The sequence below is a fragment of the Miniopterus schreibersii genome (genome assembly GCF_964146895.1).
Source record: "Miniopterus schreibersii genome assembly, chromosome: 12".
Taxonomy (NCBI): Eukaryota; Metazoa; Chordata; class Mammalia; order Chiroptera; family Miniopteridae; genus Miniopterus; species Miniopterus schreibersii.
The window spans coordinates 21631269-21644406 of record NC_138112.1 but is presented as its reverse complement, the minus strand read 5'-3'; the positions used below and the strand labels follow the sequence as shown (position 1 = coordinate 21644406).

The following is a 13138-nucleotide window of genomic DNA, read 5'->3' as shown; positions in this document are numbered from 1 at the left end:
TGCTTTCACATTATGACAGAGTTGAACAGTTGCCACAGAGACCATATGGCTCACAAACATTTACTGTCTGGCCCTTTGCAGGAACAAGTTTGCCCACCCCTGATCTAGACTTTAAAGCTCTCCCAGCGGATCCCTGGAAAAGGAACTCCTGTCTCGAAGCACACTTTATTCCATTTTCTTTTCTTTTTTAAATCCTTACCTAAGGATATGTTTTCATTGAGTTTAGAGCAGGGGTGGGGCCCTTCTGCCAAGGGCCATTTGGATCTTTATAAAATCATTTGCTGGCCTTACAAAATTAACAACTTAAAAATTAGCTATGAAAAAGCTCCTAGATTTACTAAATTTCGAGTCCCACCTGCGATTGCCTTGGCGGGGCTAGACCAAGTGATTTCCCAGGCTGTATAAGGCCCACAGGCTGAATGTTCCCCACCCCTGCTTTAGAGAAAGAGGAAGGAAGGGAAAGAGTGAGAGAAACATCAATACTAGAGAGAAACTTCGAGTGGTTTCCTCCCTTATACACCCCGGCCAGTGATCTAACCTGAAACCTAGGTATGTGCCCTGACCAGGAATCGAACCCACAACCTTTTTGTGTATGGGACCACGCTCCAACCAACTGAGCCACACTGGCCAGGGCCATTCCATTTTCATACAGACCTTTAAGAAAGCTTTTCCTTGCTTCCTTGTAACTGAGTTCTAATCCTGTTGACAGGAGTCTTTTCCTTCCACACACAAATGCTCTGCTTACCATCTTCTGTCTTCCAGGTTTCTCCTTATGTTAGGTCTCTCCCAGATTATGGCCCAGCACAGAGCCTTGGATGTCTTCCCTTGAGTGCATGTTGGAGTGACACACCACCTTCTCTGTCCTCTGTCAACTGCTCATGGAATACACCAGCCTTTTTTGAGCAGTCCCTCACTCTTGACACCCATATTTGGGATTTTTTTTTAAGTGGGTTACTGTCTAAACACCAGTGAGCCAAGAACAAACATCTTTTGTGCATCTTTTTATTACACCTCCTCAGTACAGTTTGTTTTTGGTTTATCTGCTTCCTACTTTCTAAGCATTTCTTCCCATCTCTTCAGTTGTCTTTTTGCTGAACCCTTAAATGGTAGGGCCTTGTGTCCCCGCCCTGGTCCCTTTATCTTCTCCTCCTACACATTTTCCTTGGATGATCTCAGCTATGCTTTTGGCTTCAACTATTTATATGCTACAAACTCCTGAACTGGAAGGCCAACCAGATTTTCTGCCTTTATTTTCAGTTATGTACAACATGTGTCTACCAGGATGTTCTTGATGACAAGTACCTCATGTTCACAATTTCTCCACTTCTTAGGTCTGCCTTCCATCTCACTCTTTTCTACTGTGAATTTGTGTCTTCTCATTTCTTTTTTTCCTTTTTATTGAATTTAAAGGAATTAGGGGTGACGCTGGTTAACAAAATTATACAGGTTTCAGGTGCACAATTCTACAACACACCATCTGTGCACTGTATTGTGTGTTCACCGCCTCAAGTCAAGTCTCTGTCCATCCCCATTTATCCCCTGTACCCTCCTCCACTAACCCCCACCCCCTACCCCTGGTCATCACCACACTGTTTTCTGTGTCCATGAGCTTTTTCTTATTTTCTTTTCTTTTTTGCTCAATCCCTCTACTGCCCTCCACCCAGCCCCCCCTTCTTGCTTCTTTATTTTAACTAATCTTACCACCACCAACCCTTGGATAAGCTAGAACCCAGAATTAGCCTCACTTCTTCCCCTTTTCATCCCTCACTTCCAAGTGGGCACTGAAGTGCGTGTTCCTCCCTGTATGCAGCTTGCAGGTCGGCCTTCCCGCTCCCCACTGCTGCCGCCTCGGCTCCGTGCTATCGCTCCCGCCTCTGCCGCAGGAACCTCCTGCCGCGCCCCCCTCCTCTCCGGTGCGCTCCCCTCTCCACTGCTGTAATATTCTGCAGCCAGTGCTTATCAGGCCGTCCGCCAGCAGCTTCCCGTTGTGCGTGTGATCAGAAGCCGAGGGCTTCATAATCCAGCCCCTGCTTACCCTTTATGTGAGTTCCCAAAGACTGCTATAAACTTTGTAGCTTTAAACAACAGAATTTCTTCTCATAGTTCTGGAGGCCAGAAGTTAGAAGTCAAGGTGTCAGCAGGGTTAGTGTCTTCCCAAGGGCTCAGGGAAAATCTCTTATGTGTATCTCCTGGTTTCTGGTGGTTGCCAGCAAACCATGGTGGCCCACAGATGCACCATCACTCCAGTCTCTGCCTCTGTCTTCACATAGCTTCTCCCCTGTGGGTCTGTGTCTCCATGTGGCCTTCTTAGAGGGACACCCGTCACTGGGTTAGGGCCCACCCTAATTTAACATGCCCTCAGCTTAACTGATTACATCTGCAAGGGCTGTGTTTCCAAACAGTGTCACATTCTAAGGTTCCAGGTGAACATGAGTTTGGGAGGATGCCATTCGACCTAGTTAGTATACCTTCCTGCCTCAGCTCTGCGCACTCCTCACTGTGTGCTCGTTTCATTTGGTGCCTGGATGGGTGCGAATTCCCCAAGCAGACAAGGAGATAAGATTCCCACAGAGGAAAGAGGAGGTCCGAAGGGCCACAGAAAAGGTGAAATTTGAGCTGAGTCTTAATATAATATAAAAATGCTTTATTTTATGTTTTTTACGGGGTGTTGGGTTTGTTTATGTCTGTTTTGTCTCACTGTACTTTAAAGCATAGCTCAGGTGTTCCCCCTTTTACGGAGCCTTCCTTGACCTCCCCAAGGGCATTTCTGTTCCCTCAGTACTTAGTACCTGCATATATTGTGTGGCCATAACTCTTATGTTTTGATTGGTTAATCGTTAGCTTGTGTTCTCAGCTGGCCTGGGGCAGACTCTGTGCACTTCATCCGTGGATCCACACTTTCAGCTCACGGCCTAGCATCTGGCAGGTGCCCAGGAGATGTTTTTGAATGAATTTACCCGTCTGCATTTAATCCCATAAGACGTGATCACATACATTTCAGGGAGGAGTTGCTCAGCCCTAACTGGACAGCCCTTCGCCTTAGATGAGGCAGAGTGGATTTGAACCCAGAGGGAAGTTACAGTGGATCCCCTCCGTGGTTCCTTCTGTCTGGAGGTTCTATTGTTCTAACTACAGCCCCTTTCAGGAAAAAATCCAATTTTTTAAGGCAGGTAGACTGAAAATTGTGCCAACTGCTTGGTCCCACGTTGCTTTCAGAAGCTTCACTGTCATCGGAAGAGCTCAGTGCTTCCGCGGACACCGTGCAAACGGTGCAGTCACAGCTGTGAAGGATGCTGAGCGTCTCAGACCTAATCTGGAGGCCACGGAGTTGTGGTACAGAGCCGTTCCCATCCAGCAGGTTGTCATAAAACTCAGCAGATTTTCCATGTTCCTTATCTGTAAAAAGGATTATAAAGACTATAATTTAATGCTTTTCTAATTTGCATTTTAGTTTAATTGATTTTAATCCCACCTGTTACAGATTCATTGAAAGTCGCCTTTTTATTTTTGATGGGGGAAAAAGAGGTTTAACTGGAGGACACTAAGAAATGGGGGCATTCAACCACATTTCTAAGGGGTGATCGAGGTACAAGGATATTTTGGGAGAAATCGAACACCCAATATATAATACCTTTAAATATTCATTTTTCTGATTACAATAGGCCATGCCAAACTGCTCGTTGGTACTAATTATTACACTAAGTGGGCATGTTAGAAAAATTGCCACAGCATGTCAGCAGTCACTTTTCAATTCAGAACAGTTTGAGGTAAAATATTAATATTCAAATAGCTTTGACACGGAAGTGTTCTGTAAAAAGATTTTACATCTCCAAGTTAGAAATAGTTCCCTCTGTGATTCCCAAGGGGAATGCCCGGCTCTCTTGCTTATGGAAGCAGCACAAACTCTCTGTTGCACAGTTACATTTTTATACTAATGGGCACCCTTCAGAGCGGGCAAAGGTTGAAGGAACACTGCTTCTCACTGCAGCCAACTCTGAATTATGCAGCCCCAATTCATCTAATCACTGACTGTGGTGTTATTGTGTAGCTGCCCTTTGCAAATTGGGTTAATAATTTTGAAAAAGCCCATCCCATGCCAGAACCTCTAAGCAAAGCAGCTGTGTTGGTGGAGGGCTTGGCAAAGCTTAGGGCCATTTGTGAGGTGTCTCTCTTTCCTCTGTGGCAGGAACCCCTAACCTGGGGTCTGCAGGGGCATCAGGGAGTTTGTAACTGGGATGGGAAAACACATGCCGGCTTTATTTTTTATGCACTTCTAACTAAAATTTAACATTAAAATGTGGGGGGGGGGGCTCACAATCCATAGTGGTATTAGTGGTACTTATGACTTTGTCAACCCACAGAAACCCCAGATAACTAGGAACACTGTTTTCCCCTTACTACTTCAGAGGGACTGCTTTAGACCATCTGTCAGATTCTGTTAAACGTGTTAATAAAGAATCGCATGCGTTTGAAAATGTTTGAAGCATTTTATGCATTTAAAAATGTTATTCCCCTGAAAACACGGAGAGATTCAGGAGCTGTCACAGAACCAAGAAGAGTAGGGCGTCGTGACAACTCAGTGTAATAGGTGCCCTGGACTGGCTCTGGGAACAGAAAGAGGACAGTCACAGCAGCACTGGAGAAATCCAAGTAAAAGCCTGGAATTGAGTTCCTAGTAATGTGCTAGTGGCAGTTTCTTAGTCCTGACAGGTGTACCAAGGAGATGTAAGATGGTAGCAGAGGGGCCAGCTGCCTGAGGGCATTCGAGAACTCTCTCTGCCTGCTCCTGGATGTGGGCAGAGCGGAGGTTTGTGTCAGGTCAGGGCCTCTTCCTATTACAACTCCAAGGAACTGTGGGGAGAGAGCAATCCAAAGGTAGGGGGTTTTCCGGAGAAGTAAAATAATTTGCAGTGTATTGTGGAATAGGCGTGGCTTTGGGGTCAGAGGCCAGGTTTTATATTCTGTCTCTGTCACCAGCTTTGTGCTCTGCAGTCCACAGGAAACTGCTGTGGACTTGCTCTACCCCCTTGCAAAACGCGGCATTCACTAAAGGCCTTATCAGGTTCATTGTGAGAACTAAAGGTAGCGTGCCTGTTAGGGAGCCCTTTGTTGGTTTTAGCTGGTATGTTTTAGGGCCTGTTAATGCCAAGCACTGTGCTAAGCATTTTTCATAAATTATCTAATTTAATCCTTATAATGTCTATATTATATGACCATTTCATAGATGTGGAAACTGAGGGGCAGAGGCTCAGTGACCTCACTGACCAAGGCCACTAAGCTGCGCTGGAATTCATATCTGCGCTGACTGTAGTTCATGGACTTCCTGTGTCACCTCTTGAGGCTTAGCCTTTCCTGACCACCCGACAGGTCTGGCTACATGGTGCTCTTTACTCTCTCTGACTTCTTTTTTTTTTTTTTTTTTTACATGCCTTAGAATTTTTTTTTTTTTTATATATATATATCTCTTTATTGATTTCAGAGAGAGGATAGGAGAGGGCTAGAGAGAGAAACATCAATGATGAGAGAGTCATTGATCGAGCCCGCAACCCAGGCATGTGCCCTGACCGGGAATCAAACCCCAATCGCCTGGATCCTAGGTCGACTTTCAACCGCTGAGCGACTCCCGGCCGGGCATCTCTCCGACTTCTGAACCCCCTCTCATTTGTTTTCCACATCTGTCCCCACCTAGATGCCCTCCTCCTCCTGACACTGCAGCCCATGTGGTTGGCTTCTCCCGACTTAAGATTGCCCAACTGCAAAATGGGGGTGTTGGGCCATGCTCAGGTCTGTCTCACTATGGAAGGTTTGTTCTCATTCTGTGATTTTTAATTGCTTGTTTCAGCTGTTTGATGGAGTGATCACTGAATCACTGGGGACAAAAATTGTCTCAGTTGTTTTGAGCGAAGTTATGTGTTTCTTTGTCATTCTCCCAGATTTCAGCATTGGGGGGTGGGGGGAGTGGAACAGAGCTCTGACCCTTAGAGACCTTAAAACCACAGCAATTTAAAAAAGAGCCAAACAGAGGCCACTGTAACATTGACCTCTTCCTTGACTGGAATTTTGTTGAGGGATTACTCAAAAGGACATGGGAATACTTTTATATTTCTGTGTCCTTCTGTGATTAGGAGACACCATGTAATGGCCAATTATTTCCAATTAAAGTCTATTGAAAGGAAGGAGAAAGGTAATTACCAGTATCAAATCTTACCTGGACAAGTGAATTTAGCCATAAGAAGTAGTTATTAGGTAATGAGCGATTCGTACAAGCCGCATGGGCACACACCGTTGTCTCACAATGAGGAAGCCAGAGCAGCACTGTTAGGTGACTTCAGCCTTTAATCCCATGATTTGCTCTCTTGTGTTTCAGTTTTTCCCCTACATCCTGTTGCTGATTGCCATCCTCCTGTACCTGCCCTCCCTGTTCTGGCGTTTTGCAGCTGCTCCCCATATTTGCTCAGATTTGATGTTCATCATAGAAGAACTTGACAAAGTTTACAACCGTGCAATCAAAGCTGCAAAGAGTGTGCATGACGTCGACCTGAGAGATGGTGTCAGCCCAGTTCCCGGTTCTAATGAGAACGTAGGGCAAAGGTAACTAGTCCCCAGCAGGTACCAAGTCAGGTTTTGTAATACACACATTCAGTCTGCCCATCTGAGCTTCAGATTCCCATTGCCAGTAGATGAGGGGCCATCATCCACCTGGTGACACTTTGTAGGAGCCAGGAAGGCTCACTCTCCCTAAATCTCACCCCCACCCGGGTGCCCCAGCACCTGTCCTCACACCAAGAGTCCTCTCCTTGTTGAGTGAAACATCACTGTCTCATGTTCTAAAATGCAGTTCTAGAAGAGGTAACAGGCTACGGTACTAGGTGTGGCTTGCTTGCTTTGACCTACGCTTTAATGGAGAAGCAGAGAGGATTTCAAGGCCACCGAGCTTAGAAAAGAGGTGTGAGAGAAGTGGGGAGTGAATAGGCACTGTGTTGCCTTTTTCACATTCTTCCTCTGGCTCTTGTTTTTAACAATAGTAATAATCTTAATAGCTCTCATTTTAAAAATGCTTAATATATCCCAGACACTGTGCTGAGTTCTCCAAGTCAATTATCTCACTTAACACTCAGAACATCATTATCAGCTAAGTGCATTTATTTTTGGTGATAAAAACACTGTCCTATAGCAATGAGCGGGCGAGATGGAACCTGAAGCAGGTCTGTTTGCCCCACAGCCTGAGCCCATACCTACTGAGAGGCTGCCTCCCGCTCCCTGCCAATAGGGAGCACATGTGTTCTAGTTGGACCAGAAAATTCTCTTTTACTTTATTCTGCACACTTGAGCAGAAAATTAGAGTTTAAAAAAAGCAGAATAAGAACTACCAAATTTATTTAACAGACATTGACATTTACTAGGTACCAGGTGTTCTAAGAATTTACAAATGTAACTCATTTAACTAACTAGACCTTTTTTAAAACATTAAGGAGAGAGATGTTTTATTATTGCTTTTCATTCTTTATTTTTTTAAAACTTGATTTGCTTCTCTTGTCCTCAAGTGAAGTTATAAATAGAGGAAGAAAGACATTTGAGAGCTTTAGTGTGAGATTGTCGAATGTATTTATGTCTTTAATATTTGATGGTCTTGGTAAGGGTTTAAATTTTTTTTATTTGTTTCTTTTTAGTTTGTGGGAGATATCTGAAAGCCACTTCAAGTACCCAATTGTGGAACAGTACCTGAAGACAAAGAAAAACTGTAGTCATTTAATCATCAAGTACATCAGCTGCCGGCTGCTAACCCTCGGCATTATAGTGTCAGCGTGTGTCTACCTGGGCTATTACGTTAGCCTCTCCTCCCTCTCAGATGAGTTTGTCTGCAGCATCAAATCAGGGATCCTGAGGAATGACAGCACCGTCCCCGATCAGTTTCAGTGCAAGCTCATCGCCGTTGGCATCTTCCAGTTGCTCAGTTTCATTAACTTGGGGGTTTACGTTCTGCTGGTTCCCTTGGTTGTCTACACGCTGTTTGTTCCATTCCGGCAGAAGGCAGATGTTCTCAAAGTGTATGAAATCCTGCCCACTTTCGATGTTCTGCATTTCAAGTCTCAAGGGTACAATGACTTGAGCCTCTACAACCTCTTCTTGGAAGAGAATATAAGTGAACTCAAGTCATACAAGTGTCTTAAGGTCCTGGAGAATATTAAAAGCAACTGTCAGGGCATCGACCCGATGGGCCTCCTGCGGAACCTCGGCATGATCAAGATGGATGTCGTCGATGGCAAAAAACTCAAGCTCTCGGGGGTGCTGGGGGAGGAGCAGGGCACCCAGGCGGCAGAGCTCAAAGGTAGGCGGAGCCCTTCAGGTGTTGGCTGAGGGAGCCCCCGGAGCCTTTGCAGCTGGCTTTTGTGAATGGTTCACAGTCCTTGCCATGCCCCTCCTTGGGCATTAAACCCCTTTCCTAGTGTGGTCTTAGATGAAACCCTTCGGTACTAGGAAAGGGGGAAAGAGTTGGGGCTGCCCCACATTTCCCAAGGGAAGCATCTGTGCTTTCTCTAGACTCTCCCCACCTTTTCCTCATTCTCTGTTTCATACTCTGCCTCTTGCTCAGGCGTTCCTCCTTGCTGCCATTCTTGTTTATTTTTTTGTCTCGTTTTACCGGCTTTTCTCCCTGTACCTCTGATCCTTTTGTCTTTCATTCTCCGTCTCTTTCCGAAAGGAATGAAGGTTTATTGGTTTAATCATTGCCCTGACCTACCTTCACTGTGCAGTGAGATTTGGCTAAGAGGCCTTATCTGGTAATGCGAAGAGCAGGAGAGAGATCTGTAGCGTGAGAGAAGTTAACGTGTGCTGTGTGACTCCTGTCATTAATATTTGCTTTCCGTCTCGACAGATCTGAACGCGCACAGCGAAACGAAAGCAAATAATGGAGAGAGGAATGCTCGGCAGAGACTCCTGGATTCTTCTTGTTGATGATTTTTTTCATGAACTTCAGAGCCGTGACTTCTGTGATGTGGGATTCATTTTGGCTAAAGTGCCTCTGTGAGGTTTCAGCCGGCTCGCAGTAAATGGTTCTTGGTAGGTGCGGAACACGACTTACGGAGTCTTAATGAACAGGATGGTCAGCCGCATGTGGAAGAACCATTTGTGCGCTTCCTTTGAGAAGCAATGCAGAGGTGAGTCAACAACAGCCGGTATGGAAGCTCTCACCAGACGCAAAGTGGAAAGACTAATCAAAGCAAGAGTCGTGGCCCTTTTAGTGCCTCAGAGAAACACCTTTCTGTATAGATGGTCGGATGAGACTCAGAGCGACTGGAAAGCAAGGACTTCGGGACATTTTTGTTTTGTGAAATAATAGTAAGCATGTCAGGATACAATTAAATATGAATCTCCTCCATGCCCTAATGACTACTGGACAAGAAATATACTCACTGGCTCTGGACCCAGAGGCGAACCTGCTCTGAGTCGTGTGCTAAATTGGGAGAAAGTCCGGTGCCTTGGTCTTGCACACCCTGGCTCTCTCTGCGTGGCTCCTGGAGAGCCTTGGCTAACTGAAATCCGCTAACCACTGTTTGTTGTAGTCTGTTACGGAGGGCGCAGGCCCAAGCGCTGCTCTGATTGACAAGTTAGTTTAGAAGACAGAGTCTAAAGGATATTGAATTGTGACTTCTATACAGGAAAGGATGCTTCTAAAAGAGCCAGTGGGGAAATCTAAACATACAGAGTAGGCTGATTCAGTCCCTTTCCAGGGGGTGTTCTTCAGCACGCTCTCCTATTAGCAAAAGCATTTGAAACAAGATGTTACTTAAACAAATTAACCCAGCGCAGAATGCTTAAAGTGAGGGACATTTTGCCTACTGTGATCAGAACATATGAATAACAGCTGCCATATGGTGTGCCTGGAGCCAGAAGAATTTAGCAGTTTATTTTATTTATATTTAAGCACGTCTTTTACAAATTTATTTTAATTTAGAATCATACAACATCAGAATTGATGCCATTTGGGAAAAACATTCTAACATTGATGGAGAATTACAGAATAAATGTCACAAATGGGTATATATTATACATCCAAGCATTATTTCATAAATGTTTAAAGCTGACTCAGAATATATAAAAACTGTAACCAATTCCGACCATGTATATACATCATAACTATGTTTACATTTTATACAGACTTTTATAAAATGACATTTATGGACCTCCTGTTTTTATCTTAGAAAGTGAACACATTGCTAACGTGAGTAATCCTCAGGATCCTCAAAGTTTACATGTGGCTCTTAGGGACAGTTGTTGGCCTGATCTAATGACTGTTTTGTGAAGAACAAACGTTATATAAGCTGCTCTTTGTCTTTCAGGATATTCACAAAAGCAAGTTTTATTTGTGTTTCTGTGATGGTTTCTGAGATGGAAAGCTAATGATAAATAATTAAGGATGTAATCAGTGCCCTAAATTATTCTTATCATGTGATATTTATTATCATTAAATTATAGTGGAAATGGCAGTAACCTAAATGATCGATTTTGCTACCTGTTTGTATCATTGTATCTGAGATGTTCGATCACAGTACTCTACATTCATTTTTATCATTTGAAAAGATTTCTGAAATGTATATTTTTCTATGATATGCTTTTCTTTCTATAGAGTGTCCCTGATTTGTATTTTGAAGTGGTGAAAGTGGATACATTATTTAGGAGACCAGGAACTCTCTAAGTCCAGTCATGTCTAATCCTTCCATAAGTTATAATTGGCCTCTGTTCATGTCCCCATCCCCACTCTCTGAGCTTTGATAGGGTCTGTGATGTCCCAATCATTACACTAGTCACCAACTACATGGGTATAAGTAACACAGGTCCCCATTTTTGAGGAGTTCAGAGTCTAGTAAAAGGCAGCGAAGACAGAGGCAGGTGCTGAGAAGAGTTGCCACAGTAAAAGCCCTTCCAGAAAACTCACAGCCAGTGCTCTGTGTTCCTGGGAAACACCACATTGTTTTTCTCTTTCTCATAGTTTCTGTTGCTGACAGTTTTTAAAGTCTAGTTACAGTTTTTCCCAGAGGCTCTTTAGCCACATGTCCCCCAGGCTGAGGCCTGGACAGAACCATAATGTAGATGGTGATTTTGAACAGTAAAGAGCTCCAGTCACCGACCACCCTTTCGTACCTTACCTGGCAGGGGGTGGCGAGGACAAGCCCATGGGCTTGTTGTCCGTGAACAACAGTTGTGGCGCCAGGAGGCTGATGTGGATGTCTAGGAATACAGTTTTGTTTGGAAAAAAGTGGTATTAGGAAAGTTAACCCACCCGTCCACTGTGAACTAATGGCTTAGTGGACTGCTTTTGAGGAGTGAGGAGCCATTCATTGCTCTATGAAAGGAGACAAACAGATCCTAATTAATCACCCCCCAGTAGTGCTCAACTTGGTCTCTGGCCCAGGTGTGCCTAGTAAATCACCAGGAGGCCTCTAAACCAGACTTGTAACACACATTGTTGCAGCTGGGTCTGGGACCCTTCATTCTGAATGCAATGACAAGCTGCAGGTATAATTTTACCAAGGGACAGAAAGAGGCCCTCCAATGCAGAGGTTCTTAAACTTTTGGAGCTTACAAACTCCCTTGAAAATTATTTCTTTAAAGCTATGGACCTTCTCTTCAGCTCTACACAAACATTAAAGAAACCTTCAGAGGTCCTAGTCCACGCAGCCGAGGTTAAGCTGTGCTTTAGTGGCTGAAGGCCATGCCGCAGAGTAGAGTGGAGGCCCCCACTGCCCCTGTGGAAAGCTGCTGCTTCCCACAGTGAGTCTCAGCTATATGTTTACTTTTGAGTGAAGTGTACCTTTTGCGTAACTGACTTCATTTTCTAGAGCCGAAAAAGTTGCAAGAGTTGGCATAGGTAGCCTGGATGGATCAGGCATTTGGCATTGACCACTGTTCTCTCTCTGGCCACCAGGTATTATCTTACTCCGGATCCGAATCATTGTCCCCATACAGCCTCACTGGAATGTGAGGAGGGTGGCATAATGCTTGTAAAATGCTTTCTCCTACTTTATAGTGGTACTGTGAGAGAGCTGGAAACTTCCAGCTGTGTAGTGGGTCTCTTTGCATGTTCATGTTTCATTTGTGGAAGCAACCTGTTGACTGAGTACCCTCTCCTATCCAAGAATGAGCCAAGGTGGGACAGCAGGGCCCTGGGGTCTCATTCCTGGGAGAATTAGTTCAGCTCTTAGAGGCAGATGGCTGCACACTTTTCTACATGCGTGCATGTTTGGTTTATTTTGCTCTTGTCAGTCCAAGATAAATAGAAGCTTCATGAGGGTGGGAGGTTTTATCCACTGCTGTACCTGAAGCTCCTAAAACGATGACTGTTGTGTAATAGGCATTCCCAGATATTTCTTCATTGCATGAACACACTGTTATGATAAATCCTAGTTTGTTGGCAACTGTGATTTGATTTTAAAAGGCAGATGGTTCTCTGCAGGAGAGGGGAGGGGCTCATTTAGCTTCTTCATAGAGAGGGAACTATTTCTGCAGAGGAATAGGTTTCCACATATAAGTAGCGGCAGTTCTTAGCTTTTTACTATGGAGTTAGTCGTGACCACTTTCCAGGTTCAATGTTGCCTGGCAATGATTAGGAAAACTGAAGTTTTAGAGGTCCTGGTCTCCGTAATTTCCCAGAATAACCTCATGAAAAGGATTGCTGATTGAACTGTGCAATTGTCAGTAATTGAGGTTTCATCTCAGGGCATTGAGATGAACTAGCTCCTTCTGAGCAGTGGTTATTAGCCTTTTGGCTCTATCTTTCACAAGTAAAGTGAATCCTTTAAAGAAAGATGATATTGCATTATTTGTGGGATATCATAAATGTTCATCTGTGGTTGGTTTGTATTGCCTGCTTAAAATAAACTGCTTTGTGTCCTAGGTTCTCTTTTTAACAGTAAAAACACTTTGTCACTTGAAGCATGCGTTTTGATCAGTAATTGTTATTTGGGTGCCTGAAAGTTACAAAAGCTTCTCATGCCTTGAATGCTACCCCACCCCCACCCCCTCCCACCAGAAGAGGAAAATCTGTTGGAGTTCTACAGTATCACAAGGGTCCCTACAAAAACCGAAGCCGTCAGCCCCTCTGTAACAAGATGGCTTTTTAAAAGCATCCTAAGTACAA

General features: G+C 44.3%; 1 protein-coding gene across 1 annotated transcript in view; it reads left to right on the top strand.

The window, feature by feature from the left end:
* Window positions 1–12933, top strand: part of PANX1 (pannexin 1) — a 40340-nt gene extending 27407 nt beyond the window's left edge. Inside the window, exons 3-5 of the mRNA XM_081154677.1 lie at window positions 6368–6591; window positions 7671–8329; window positions 8876–12933. Coding sequence (XP_081010803.1) covers window positions 6368–6591; window positions 7671–8329; window positions 8876–8955 — 963 coding nt within the window. The 3' untranslated portion in view covers window positions 8956–12933. The remainder of the gene's footprint in view (window positions 1–6367; window positions 6592–7670; window positions 8330–8875) is intronic.
* The last annotated feature ends 205 nt before the right edge of the window (window positions 12934–13138 follow it).